This window comes from Papio anubis, chromosome 2 (assembly GCF_008728515.1).
Source record: "Papio anubis isolate 15944 chromosome 2, Panubis1.0, whole genome shotgun sequence".
NCBI lineage: Eukaryota > Metazoa > Chordata > Mammalia > Primates > Cercopithecidae > Papio > Papio anubis.
In genome coordinates, this window is record NC_044977.1 from 67,169,227 (window position 1) to 67,183,256 (window position 14,030).

A 14,030-nucleotide genomic window follows, 5' to 3' on the forward strand; every position below is an offset into this window, starting at 1 on the left:
GGGTTTCTTTTTAGGGTAATGAAAATGTGAAAATGGCTGGGAGCAGTGGCTCATGCCTGTAATCCCAGCACTTTGGGAGGCCGAGGTGGGTGGATCACGAGGTCAGAAGATCGAGACCATCTTGGCTAACACGGTGAAACCCCGTCTCTACTAAAAATACAAAAAATTAGCTGGGCGTGGTGGTGGGCGCTTGTAGTCCCAGCTACTCAGGAGGCTGTCAGGAGAACAGAGTGAACCCAGGAGGCAGAGCTTGCAGTGAACCGAGATCGTGCCACTGCACTCCAGCCTGGGCGACAGAGCAAGCAAGACTCTGTCTCAAAAAAAAAAAAGAAAATGTGAAAATGTTCTGAAATTCGATGGGGGTGATGGAAGCACAATTCTTTGAATAAACTAAAAACGACCAAATAGTATAGTTTTTTTTTTTTTTTTGGATGCAGAGTCTTGCTCTGTAGTCCAGGCTGGAGTGCAGTGGTGTGATCTTGGCTTACTGCAACCTCTGCCTCCCAGGTCGCAGTTCAAGCAATCCTCCTGCCTCAGCCTCCTGACTAGCTGAGATTACAGGTGTGTGCCACCATGCCCAGCTTTTTTTTTGAGACAGAGTCTAGATCTGTCGCCCAGGCTGGAGTGTAGTGGCATGATCTCGCCTCACTGCAACCTCCGGTTCCCAGGTTCAAGCAATTCTCCTGTCTCAGCCTCTTGAATAGGTGGGACTACAGGCGCCTGCCACCATGCCCGGCTAATTTTTGTATTTTTAGTAGAGACGGGTTTCACCATATTGGTCAGGCTGGTCTCAAACTCCTGACCTCAGGTGATTTGCCCACCTTAGCTTCCCAAAGTGCTTGGATTACAGTGGTGAGCCACCATACCCGGCCAATTTTTTGTATTTTTGTGGAGACAGGGTTTCACCATGTTGGCCAGGCTGGTCTTGAACTCCTGACCTCATGATCCGCCCACCTTGGCCTCCCAAAGTGCTGGGATTACAGGTGTGAGCCACTGTGCTTGGCCCAAATTGTATACTTTTAAAAGGTACTTGAGTTAAACTGCAATAAAGTTGTTATTAAATAAATAAATACATCAATGCACTTAACGTTTATAACATGGATAGATGTTGTAAAAATTTTTAAAGCAGGTAATGGTAGTATAGCAATATCATAAGAATTGTGGGCCAGGTGTGGTGGCTCACGCCTGTATTCCCAGCACTTTGGGAGGCTGAGGCGGGTAGATCACCTGAGGTCAAGAGTTTGAGACCAGACTGGCCAACGTGGTGAAACCCCGTCTCCACTAAAAATACAAAAAAAAAGTAGATGGGTGTGGTTGCAGGTGTTTGTAATCCCAACTATTTGGGAGACTGAGGCAGGAGAATCGCTTGAACTGGGGAGGTGGAGGTTGCAGTGAGCCGAGACTGCACCATTTGCACTCCAGCCTGGGCAACAAGAGGGAAACTCCGTCTCAAAAAAAAGAATTGTGATGCCATGTGGGAATGAGTGAGGTTTGTAAAATGTTGCCCTAGTTGTCCTGGCTCAAGTATTCCCCAAGCTCAAATGAAAAATGATATTCAGAATAACACAGAAGGCTCGGAGGGAGTAGCAACTTCCATGCTTCCTCTCCATGGTGCCTGAGACAAGCGTCTCCTTAATCGCTTAGAAGTCTCAAGCGTGCGACTTAATTAAACTTCAATTTCTGGAGTGTATAAATAATGAAATACGGCATTTATGTGTAGTGCTATTTACTTTGTAGCCTATTACTGCAAAATACACTGAATTATTAAAGCGAGTAATTGGTTCTACTCAGACCCTCTTTTCTGCCATCTCCTGCTATTTCTCTTATCAGTGCTTCTCCTGAACTGTCAAGCTAAATTAACTCAGGTGAACCTGAGGCTGCCATACAGACTGGCAGGGAAAGTTGGATGGAAAATTGCACTTCTTTCAAATACAGCCCTAAACTGCGCTGTTGGCAACTAGTTTTACTTACAGAAGGAAACAGAAATATGTGGGGGAAAAATGGTAGAAGATGAATTTTAAGAAGCTGAATATGCTCACCTTATGGGAAGAATAGACTAGTGATGTCCCCCTCCCTAGTGGAGTATTTTGCAAGATGAAACCATTTTTGCTATTTTAACATGGAGAAAGTCTGCAAATGAGGAGAGAGTGGCAGTTCAGGAAGCGGAAACAACACTTTGATATGGCCCCTGGAAGAAGAGTCCGGAGAGGGATAATTATAGCCATGTCAAGTGTTGGCAGTGAAAGTCACTACTAAAGTTCCCTGCAAACCACAGGCTTTGGAAAGCATGAATCCCCTGACAAAAATTTTCTCCCCTGACGCCATGATTAGATTCTTCACTCAGAACCCACACATGACACTAAGGACTTTGCTAACAGTTAAATAACTTTTAATGACCCATGGTTTCGAGTTAAATCAAATATCATAAATCTTTCAAGATAGACAGAAGAGCTGGCATTTGCCTTGAAGTCATGGTGTTATATGAATAATGCCAAGAGAGTGCCAAAAAACTCCATGGGGGGCTTCATGACATTATTTGATAAATGTATTTAATTATTAATAGTACCTATTTAGCTTGGCTCATGATATCTGAAATGAGGCTGTATTCTTAAACAAAGTCTAGGTCTAATGCATGGTAGGTGTTCAGAGCCTAAAGTTGGTAATTACAACTATGTGTATACGTGTGTGTGTGTGCTTTTAGACATCATTGTGCACATACATAAGCTTTAAAACTAGTGTCACAGCAAGGATTCAAACCCAGAGAGGTAGACTTAAGAGGCCATGCTTTTAGTCATTATGTTGTATTTGGAACCACACACAAGTAAGTTAGAAAAAGAGCCCTCTCTGGCTGGGCGCCGTGGCTCACGCCTGTAATCCCAGCACTTTGGGAGGCCAAGGCAGGTGGATCACCTGAGGTCAGGAGTTCAAGACCAGCCTGACCAACATAGTGAAACCTTGTCTCTACTAAAAATACAAAATTAGCGGGGGGTGGGGGGGGAGTGGCACATGCCTGTAGTCCTAGCTACTCAGGAGGCCTAGGCAGCAGAATCACTTGAACCTGGAAGGTGGAGGCTGCAGTGAGCCGAGATCGCACCATTGCACTCCAGCCTGGGCAACAAGAGTGAAACTGCACCTGAAAAAAAAAAAAAGAAAAGAAAAGAAAAGAAAAAGAGCCCTCTCTGAGCAGATGCAGCCCCTACGCAGGGCTCCTGGCATGGACTGCATTTCAGTCTCCCATGCCTCCCCCCGTGCTCGTGTGCAGGGAACGATCTCCACAACAGACCTTTGCCAACGCTACCTTCCTAATCCACCCATTTGCCATTCGCAGAGGTTATTCAAATTTGTGTTGATTTATTCCCCCTCTAGAATTCTACGAAGGCACCTGGACTATCCTCATTTCGTTTTTTCCCTTATGATTGTTCCTGACATATAGCAGATTCTATTTCTCCATCTCCTTCTTCTTTCCAAATTAACATGTTATTGAGATTTTAAAATATGAATCGGCAGTGCTAGTTTGAAATAAATGGCTGTTGACATACGAGGGAGAAGAACTAGATGAGGATTACATATTCCGCAAAGGGGCATTTCTGTCTCATTTCCTGAAGAAGAACATGAAGGACTTTAAAGCTTAGAGGGAGGAAACGAAGAAAAATGGTCTCCCCAACTAATTTCCAGCTTCCTAAGCCTCAGGCCATCAAGGGATTTTTAATTTTTATGGTAATTTCTATACTTTAAGTTATTTAATGCATATACAAGTAGTGCATATATCATAGAAAAAATTTTAAATACCACCAGCAAAAGTGGGGGCACTCAATTCCAATTTCATAACTACTGTTAAAATTTTGGTATGCTGTCTTCCAGAGTTATACCCAATATACGTGGGTGTGTGTATATACATATGTAAATATATAAAAACTTTTAAACTTGAAGTAGGATCATTTTCATAATTTTTTTCCTTACAAATCTGAACAATTAAAAAAAACTAGAGAGGTTCTAGAAAGCTATCAAATGGTTCAAATTGTGACATTTGTTCTCAGCTACAGCATGGTGGTCAGCAATTTTGCTCTAAAAGCACATAGACCTGGCTTCAAATTCTAGGCCTGCCACTTGACTGTCCTATCTTGGGTAAGTGCTTTAACCACCTTTAGCCCTCAGTTTCCTCATCTGTAAAATGGGCATACTGATGGTAATGGACATCTGCTTTGGGTTTTGGGATTTCTTACTGGCATCCATGTTTAGGACTTTCTGGTAAAAGCGCCTTAATTTTATTTTGGGGACACCACTCTTTTTCTGTTCTCAGCTCATGAGGCTTGGAGGGGATGAATCAGCTGCCCCTCACCCCACCAGCTGTAGGCACATCTCATGTGTAGCCGTCGGTGATTGGAAACACATGTTAGTCAAGTGAGGTCAACGGAGGCAGCCCTGGGACTTTTGCTGGATGGAATTTTTCCCTTAGGGGCTACTAGAAGAGGAGGTTGCACACCCAGACCTATTGGGAATCATTACATGGAGAAAACTGACCTGAGAGTGTCGCCCACACAGAAGGAAGCAGAGCTAAAAGGAGCCAAGATGGTTAGAAATCCTGGCCTCACCTGTGACTGAAGCTTTATCTCTTTGCACTTTCCAGTTTTACGAGCCAGTTAAAACCCCTTTTATGACTAAGCGATACAAACGGATGAGCTGGCATTCTATCATGTGCAACTGAAAGAGTTCTGCCTTATCCAATATGAGTTCCTACCTCCTAGGTTATTATGAAGATTAAATGAAATAATGCAGTGAAGTGCTTAATAAGGTACCTGGCATATTTTAAATCATCATTCAATATTAGTTATCATCATAATTAAGTATTAATGTGAAATTCATCAGAAGCCTTCATTTTCCTCTAAATACGTTATATCCATGCCAAAACCAGGCTAGGCAGGGCAGCAAAAAGCACATTATTTTATGTATCAATACTCTATCTTACTACAAACCGGATTTGAACTGCTAGTAAACCTTTTGCTCTGTTTTGTTTTAATTTGAGACAAGGTATCACTCCATCACTCAGGCTGGAGTACAGAGGCACAATCTCAGCTCACTGCAACCTCTGCCTCCCGGGTTCAAGCGATTCTCTTGCCTCGGCCTTCAGAGTAGCTGGGATTACAGGCGCCTGCCACCATGCCCAGCTAATTTTTGTATTTTTGGTAGAGGCCAGATTTCACCATGTTGGTCAGACTGGTCTTGAACTCCTGACCTCAAGTGATCTGCCTGCCTCAGCCTCCCAAAGTGATGGGATTACAGGCATGAGCTACCGCGCCTGGCCACACTCCTTCAGCTTGTAATGAGTACCAGGAGACTGAGATTGGTGTATCCTTTATTATATACAGAAGCTGAGTCTCAGCTTCCTCAAGTCATACCTATCCCAACAAGAAAAGGCTGCTTGAATCTGCATTTTAAAAAATATATATAAAACTGAAATAGAGATGGGTGTCTCACTATGTTGCCTAGGTTGGTCTCTAACTCCTGGGCTCAAGCGATCCTCCTGCCTCAGCCTCCCAAAGTGCTGGGATTACAGGCATGAGCCACCAGGCCCAGCCTTGAATCTGTATCTTAGCCCTTGCTAACACTTGCTGGGAGTTTCTGGTGTCAGCATTTTACCTGCATTGTCTCATTTTGTCACTGAGCTTATTTCTGAGAAAGCCACAATTTGCTGAGGACTGACTTATTCAAAGTCACACGGGTACTTAGCTGGGTCTAGTTATGGCTCAATTCCTAACAATGCAATGATGGATAATAATCGTACTCAGAACAGCAAATCATTTGGTGACTCCCATGAGCTAACCTACTGTGCTAGGTGCTTTATGTACATTATTATTTCACCTCTCGGATCTCAGTTTTCTCACTCATAAAAGACAGTCATATTTTGGATTATGTATTCTCTATCATCTTATGTAAAGCTTGGTTTATAAATGGTACCATATGAGATTACAGTCTCTTATGTTGCTAAAAGAGATAGGGGATCATCTAAAAGTCACTTGAAATATATGAAGGTCACTCTTTACTGGCACAAAATCAGCAGCTCCCAATGAAGGTATCATGTCAAAAAACTTCTTTTTCCAGGAGGAGTTTTCAGAACTTCATAATCTGAAACAAATGCTGGGGAATATTTAAGGGAAACGTAAAATGAATATTCTCTTCAACAGAAGTATCTTATTTTCTTTATATTATTTGTAAAATTGTGCTAAAATACATACAACATAAAATTTTGTCTTTTTTACAGTGAATTATAAATGAAGTATTCTTAAGGAAAACAAATCTGTTCTCAAATTCTCTTCCAAAGACTCTCACCTGTGAGTGTTAAAAGGCCCAGTGTCAATATGGCCAGTATTTACTGAATTTAGTAAAGGTGTTAAAAGCAGGTGCTACATATTCAAATTAGTCAGGACTCTCTGGTGGCAAGTAACAAATGCAAGTCAAACTAGATTAAGAAAAAGAGGGGAATTCATTACATCACAGAATCTAGAAATGGTTGAGACAGTGAAAGGCAAGAAGCTGGCCTTGGGAACAGTGCTGGGAGCTGCCCACCACCCCCACCCAGCCCCGGCCCCACCCCGCTGGCCTGCACACCGCTGCCAGCGCACCTGACCCCACCCCACCGCACCCCATCTGGGTTGCTTTGCATCACTTCTCATCTCTCCATACCATCTTGGTTTCCATTAGCTCCTATTGCAGAACAGCCTTCCCCACTGGCAGAAATACAGTTGCAGTCCCTGAGTTGCTTAACTTACAGCTTCAGCCACTAGAAACAATCTGCCCTTATGCTATTCCCTTAGGTCTCCGTTGTACCAAACCCCTATTAATCTCAATGGGGAAGGCACCAGGTTCAAGAGGCTGAAGAAGAGACCCAGAGCCAGCAAATGAGACCTGGGGTTTTACTGGGGGCTTCCATATAAGGGAGAGAGTCCAGTGGCAGTGGGCTGGGCAGGAGGACCGCCTTACATGCAGTGTAGTGGCGGTGGGTTGGACAAGATGACTGCACAGCCCAGTGGGGAAGGGCTGGGCAGAACAACCGCAACTGTTTGCAAAAGGTGTGCAGTTTACATATTATAGCGTTTTCACTTACCACCCTCCCCTCAACAACCTCCACCTGGCAATCTTCATGCAACCCAAAACTCAAGGCCTTAATCCCCTGCATAGCCCGTGTTCCACGGGGCAGGACGAGGGCTCAGATGTTCCTCATAGAACATAAGCATGAATCTCTGGGTTGGCCACTCCAGGATTCCCTAGGTTGGAACACACATTCAGGTGCATCTGGCATGCAGGGTCATTCTAAGGTATGCTCAAGCTATTGCTGAGTCACCATATAGTCTCTGATCCCAATTTTTTAAAATCCTTAAGAAAAGCTCTGATTTTGCTCAGGAACCTACCCCTGGTAAGTCACCCGCAGGCTTTGATAATTGATAAGGTCAAGTGCACATAATGGCTGCTCTGGGGTGTGGTGGATGCTCACTTCCTGGGTGCCCCCACCCAACTATTCCCCTTTCTCTCCATCAATAGTCCCAAGATTTTGATTTAAAAGAATCATCTGGTTCAGCTAAGATGATTTTGGATGCAATAACAGAACTCTCAACTCCAACACAGGGCCCAAGAAATGTTAGATCTCAGGATGCCTTGATTCTGGGACTCAGTGGTGTCCTCAAGGACCTGTATTTTCTTTCTCTACTGCCCAAACAGATGGCTTCATCCTAAAGATGATTCCCTTACAATCATGGTGGCAGCTGGGGCTATTTATTTCCTTGGTTGTATCTAGAAGATGGAGTCTTTTGTTTAATAATGTAAAATAAGTTCTTTCCTTCTGGCTGATTGGGCCAGTTTGGGTCATATGTCACACCTGTAGACCAATAGCTGTTGGCAGAGAAATGAGTGTATTGACACGCTTAGTCCTGGATACAAGAAGCTCACATTATGAAAGGCATGGATCATCATGGTGGGCTTAGACTCTCTCTTGAGGCGACACAGTGAGACACTATCCTAAAAAAAGAAAAAAACCCAAATAATAAAAGTAATAAAAAATAATAAAACCTATTTAAAAGGAAAAACGTCCCTCTCTTTTAAGGGTGTTACTATTAAAGACCCTCACTATTCTTCAAAAGGGTATGGGACCATTTTAAATATTACTAGATAATAAGGAACTTAATATTATAAGTAAATCTTGGAACAGGGCTGGCACAGGCAGTTCCTGCACCCATTCATTAGTTCATTCAACAAATATGTATTGAGTATCTACTATGAGATCATCTCTGTTTTAGGAGTCAGTGAAATAGTGATTTAAGGAGAACACTGTTAAGTGTACATGAGGGGACAGGAGCAAATAACATACAATATTCACACAATGAGTGCTCTGAAAAACAAAAGACTAAACAGGGTAAGGAAGAAGAGAGTGATGGCGAGGACCCCCTTAGGAGAAAATATTTGAGAACAGTCCTGAAAGAAACGGAGGAGCTAGCCATGCTAGGATGTGCGCAAACATTCCACCACTAGAGAGATGCATACTACTGAAGCAGGAATGGGCTTGGTGTATTTGAAGCCCAGTGTGGCTGAAGCAGAGTAAGTGAATGGGGAGTGGTAGAAGACGAGGCCAGAAAACTAAATGGGGTTGAGATCAGGCAAGGGCTCAAAGGCCACACCGGGAAACTTAAAGTTATTCTTAGTGTGATAGGAAGTCAATCACTGGAGGGCTTTAACCAGCAAATAGGTGGACCCCATCTGGTCTACCTATTACAGATTATTTCAGCGGCCGTAAGGAAAATGGACTGTAGAGGGCGCTAGAGTGGAACCACACAAACCAGAGAGTAGGCACCTGTAGGTGTTCAGCTAGGGAATGATGGTGGTTAGGACCTCACTAAGTAACTATGGAGTGGAAATGGTGGAACTGGGGATATATTTTTGAGACAGAACCAACAGGGCTTACTGACTGAGTAGGTGTGGAGGGTGATCGAGGGGATTCATGGACCAATCAACAAAAATGAATTGTGGACAGAATCAAGACTCACACTACATAGTATCATAGACAGCACTCAAGATCCAGACACCTTTAATGTGCTCTGGGACTATTAGCTAATTATAGGATGGACATAGATGAAGCATTTTGCTACAGAACACCATCCCTTTTAGTGAGACCTTTATTCAGGTTTGAACACTCTGAGAAGACTTATCTCAGACACCAAAGGGAACTGCAGGAAATGGTGCCTCTTGATGAGACACATGCTTCCTTTCATTGGAGCAGCTGGGGAGGCTGCCAAGTGTAATGCGTTTCTGTATTGTCTCCTTTCCCTCCTCCCCAAATTCTGGGAGGGCAGCAACTCCATTCACCATTGTACCAGGAGTGCCTGATAGAGTAAATGTGCAATCACATTTGCTGAATGACTATGGAATAAAATGGCAGAGGAAAACTACAGGGCTTAAAGGTAGCTTAAGTCTCCCTTAGAAGCCATATTTTAAGAGAAACAGCAATATCCAGGCCAACACAGAAGAAAAAGAATAAAGTTCAGGACAGGGTTGCGGTTGAGTAATCAGTAAGAGCCCTAGGATGGAGCCCATAAATGGGAAACAGTGATTTTGCAAGAGTTAGCACAAAGGGCCATGCAATAGCCATTGTTGGGCTTTTGCTGCTAAACTTGATGATCTCATCACAGGATCATCAAATGTCTGAGCTGGAAGATATCTTAGACAACTTTTGGATTAATTTGCTCATTTCACAGATGAAGAAAATAAGGTGAAATGGCTTTGGACTAGAACCCAATTTGCTGAACCCCACATGCCAACTTCTTTCCTATATTGCGCTGATTAGCAGTTAACCTTCCTTTTCCACATGTAGGCTCAAGGAGGAGTTTTCAGAAGCAACCTAGAGCGAGTCTTCTAATGTCTAAAATCTATTCCCAAGTACAATTCTCATTTTATGATTCAGTTTTAGGAAAAAAAAAAAGATCTCTCTTGATAAACCTTTCCTCTTATTCAGTGAAAATGAGGCAGCCCCTCAAGGTTCCCTTTTTGAAATGGCTGCCAGGCTTAAATTTAACACTTAATCCTACTAACAGAAGTACTGTTTATTTTTGATGAACAGTATTTATTTACCCCTCTTCTTTATGACTTTTCATTTTTCATACCATTTCAATGGACTTATTGTATATGTGTCTTTTACTATACGTCGCCTCAGATTCTTTTTGGAAGTCAGCCAGCTATAAATCACCAATAAGCCAAAATAGAAGGAAGATTTCATTTCTTTTGTGCACTGGGACTGCTGCTTCCAGAATGGTGTCCGTTTTCAAATCCCCCCCTTGACAGAAAAGCTCAGACCTTACTTACCTCCTGGCTTTATATTTATAGAGAAGGAGGCCACCACAGGACAGATTGTATACAAATGACTAGTTATAAAATTGAAGGGTCTGCCTACTAACGAGGCAAGTCCTTGGAAACTTCTGTGAAATGAAAACAAGATGTGGAAGGAGAGTGCTACGTTTCCTGCGTTGACGTGGCAGAACTTTACTTACAGCAGCCCCCTGTGGGAGGCGAGGCAGCACAGGCTGTGGATGGTAAGCAGGTGGTGGACTGTGTCACATCCAACTCCAGGCTCTCAGCTAACTACAACCACAAGCCTGACCCTCCCCAGACCAGAGAAATGAGATCACGTAGCCTTCATCTCTTCTGGATTCTAGCCATGTAAAGAGATTAAAGCACTCGTTTTTTGAAAACACGAGGCTTTCTCTTCCCTCCCTAAATGAAATTCCTCCTAAACCACAAAAATTTAACCCAAGCAGAATTAGGAAAGCAATAAAGGAGACCTAGCAGAGATCCTCCTACTCCCTCACAACTTCAGAGTCTTCTGCTGCCATTTCTGTCGAGGTAGCAAGAGAAACAATAAATAAGTCCCAGAAAATGTCAACTGTTTATGCATTTGAGCCTGAGACTTCCTGTGGCTTTTGTCTTTTACTCCTTTTCCAGTTTTAAAATTTTGTTCTTTATTCCTATGGTGTTGGCCATGATTTGCATGATAATCTAAGAGATATGTTCAAAAGAAAAATGGCTTCAAGGGTACTGTTGCTCCTGGAAATAGTCCTTCCCTAAAACATCCATTTGGATTCTGTTCATGATCTCCTCCTAGTCAGAGCCACTTTGTTCAGATAGAGACAAAAAGATGCTGCGCCACTGTTCTCAACACCTTGAAGAATGAGACAGATCCAAAAATCTAGTGTTTCTTTAAAAAACATCTCAGTAAAATTACGAATTGCAGGCAAGTCTATGGCATGACATCAGCATAGCACGTAAGTGCTCAACCTGAGTCCACACTGCCTGGATCTTTATCTTTCTCTACCAGGTTACCTGTGAACTTTGGAAAAATTGCTAACCCTTGTGCAATATTTTCCTCATCTGAAAAGTGGGGATACCATTGGTGCTTTGCAAAGCACTTTATCAAACTTTGTTGTGCGTGAGAAACAATGGGAGGGACTTGTTAAAACACGGTTGCTGACCACCCCCCGCTCCAAAGCTTCTGATTCTGTAGGGCTGGGGTGAGGCCCAGGAATCTGCATTTCTAACAAGTTCCCAGATGATGCCTGTGCAACTGATCTAAAGTCCACACTTTGAAAACCACTATCAAAGGGTTATGGTGTGGGCAGGGCGCTGTGGCTCACGTCTGTAATCCTAACACTTTGGGAGGCTGAGGCAGGTGGATCACTGGGCTCAGGAGTTCCTGGCCAATATGGTGAAACCCCGTTTCTCTACTAAAAATACAAAAATTAGCTGGGCGTGGTGGCACACGCCTGTGTGCCAGCTACTTGGCAGGCTGAGGCATGAGAGTCACTTGAACCTGGGAGGCTTGAACCTGGGAAGTGGCGGTTGCAGTGAGCCACTTTTTTGTCTCAAAAAAACAAAAAGGCAGTGGGGGTTGGGGGAGATTATGGTGTGGATTATGTAGTTGTATATGTAAGTGTTAACTGTGACTATTTGTGTGTACTGCAGTTAGCAATATCCCTGGCAATAGGTTAACAATGTTAAGGGTGACATTATTATTATTATCTTACCAGTTGTCCCATCAAACTTAGCAATCATATTAAACTTGCAGTTAAACCCTAATTAATCTATCATAAGAAACACCAGTATAGAAGAGGAGAAATCCTATTAATTTCCTAACAGACATATCCTTAAAGACTGTACACATCCAGAAGGGGCTGTAAAGTGTTATAAGTACTTTAAAGTGACAGATTGTTGGGGTCTTTTTCCCTCTAAAACTTGTCAGTACCCATCTGTAGTGAGGCAGAAGGGAAACAAAAGCTGACACAGCTACTTCTTGAGGTTTCATGTCTTTTCTCTTAGTTACAGTAAAAGCACCAAAGAGATTTAGTCATTATGGTTAAAAGGAATTTTTCAACTCCCTTCAGGTTGAAATTAAGGAGCCCAGCAAACGAGGACGTTGCATTGGCAGTTAGAAACAACAGTTTTGAAAGGGCAGACGAAACAGACTCACTAGAAGACAAGGGGATTGTTGAAAAGCCCTCCACAACAAAGGAAATGAACGCAAATCCCTAACCTGCGGGGCGTTTCAGCAACCCTAAGGCCAAATATAAAGCGCTCTGATGAAAAGCCTCCGCGTGTTAAGCTTTGTGTAGGGAAAGAGAGTATCAAACGTAAGGTCGAAGGTTAAGATGTTTTTCTAGTAGGAGAACCCTTTGACCACACTTGAGCCTGAAACAGAACGAGGATCTGGAAACCCCCACTCTGTCTTTTCTGTGCCACGCATCAGTCCTTTCAAGGAGAGAACTTTTTAATAAACTTAGGTCAAGTGTCTCTTCTGTTCTAAGCATGGGGGTACTCCAGGTTGAACGAGAGGCTGCCAGTCCTTGGTAAACATCTAACTTTTCCAACTCAATCAGATCTAAGGTTTCCGCAAAATTCTCCAGTGAAACATGAGAATTAGATAAAGCATTCTTGCATTGTGATGGCTTTTGACAAATTAAACAAAGGGTGCATGTTTGCAAAAGTGCAAAAATACGCCTTGCCTTGACAGTTAAAAAATTTAATGTACGAAACCACTTTCCTTGACACTTCAAAAATGTACGTGATTATCAGCACTGAGCTGTTAGAGGGACTCCACCGAGGTGGGTCTTCTTTTCTATCGGGCTAAGAAACAGAAGTGGGCAGCCCGTGGGTGAAACTTGGAAGTCTGCCTCTCCAGCCCAAAGCCTCCCTTGGACTTGGCACGGGTATAGGGAGCGAGACACGGGTCCGCAGATGGGATTCTGGGGTTGCCACGACTCACCTCGCCAACTTCTCCAGTCTCGCAGCGCCCCGGCGGCCCGCTCGGGGGCGCGGACGCTGGGGCCGGCGCCTCCGAACTCCCGGGCTGGCCACGGGGAGGGCGCCCGGTGCCGGCCAGCGCGCGGGGACCGGCGCGGGGTGGCGCTGCGGGGCGGACGCGGGGCGTGCGGGAGGCGCTGGGGGCTCAGCGCGGCCAGCGCGCAGGGACAGCAGCGCCAGCAGCAGCGCGGCCAGCGCGAGCAGGAGCAGCGCCGCCGCCTTGCTGCGGAGCTTCATGGTGCGGCGAGGCGGCGGCGGCGGCCCCCAGGCGGTTCGGTCCCTCTGCGCATCGCGGCGGCGGCAGGACGAGTGCAGCAGCGCGCGGCGGTCGCCTTCTCCGCCCGCCCGCCGGGGACTGGGGTCGTGGCGGCCGGCGGGCGGCCGGCGGCGGCGGCGACGGCGGAGGAGGAGGAGAGGGAGGAGAGGGAGGAGAGGAGGGGGAGGCGGTGAGAGCGGGGCTCCAGGAGGAGCAGCCTGAGCCTACCGTACTGTGTGGAGTAGCCGCCCCTCCGCCCACCCGCCCGCCGCTGGGCGCTCGGAGTTCTGGTAGCTTAGACTCAAAACCACTCCATTCATTCATTCGTTCGTTCGTTTACCTCCCCGTTCACTCACCCATCCATGCCATCCACTCTTCCCGCTGATTGTCATCATGCCATGATTCAGTTATTTGTTGATGTATTCCATGTGTTTCCTCCTTA

General features: G+C 44.7%; 1 protein-coding gene across 2 annotated transcripts in view; it reads right to left on the reverse strand.

The window, feature by feature from the left end:
- GXYLT2 (glucoside xylosyltransferase 2) overlaps positions 1–13,752 on the reverse strand; it is an 80,288-nt gene extending 66,536 nt beyond the window's left edge. The window contains exon 1 of one of the 2 annotated variants that reach the window (XM_021934230.2): positions 13,295–13,752. In XM_021934230.2, the coding sequence (XP_021789922.2) occupies positions 13,295–13,569 (275 nt within the window). In that variant the 5' untranslated portion in view covers positions 13,570–13,752. The remainder of the gene's footprint in view (positions 1–13,294) is intronic. The other variant, XM_031663201.1, reaches the window with a different exon arrangement.
- Positions 13,753–14,030: the final 278 nt, after the last annotated feature.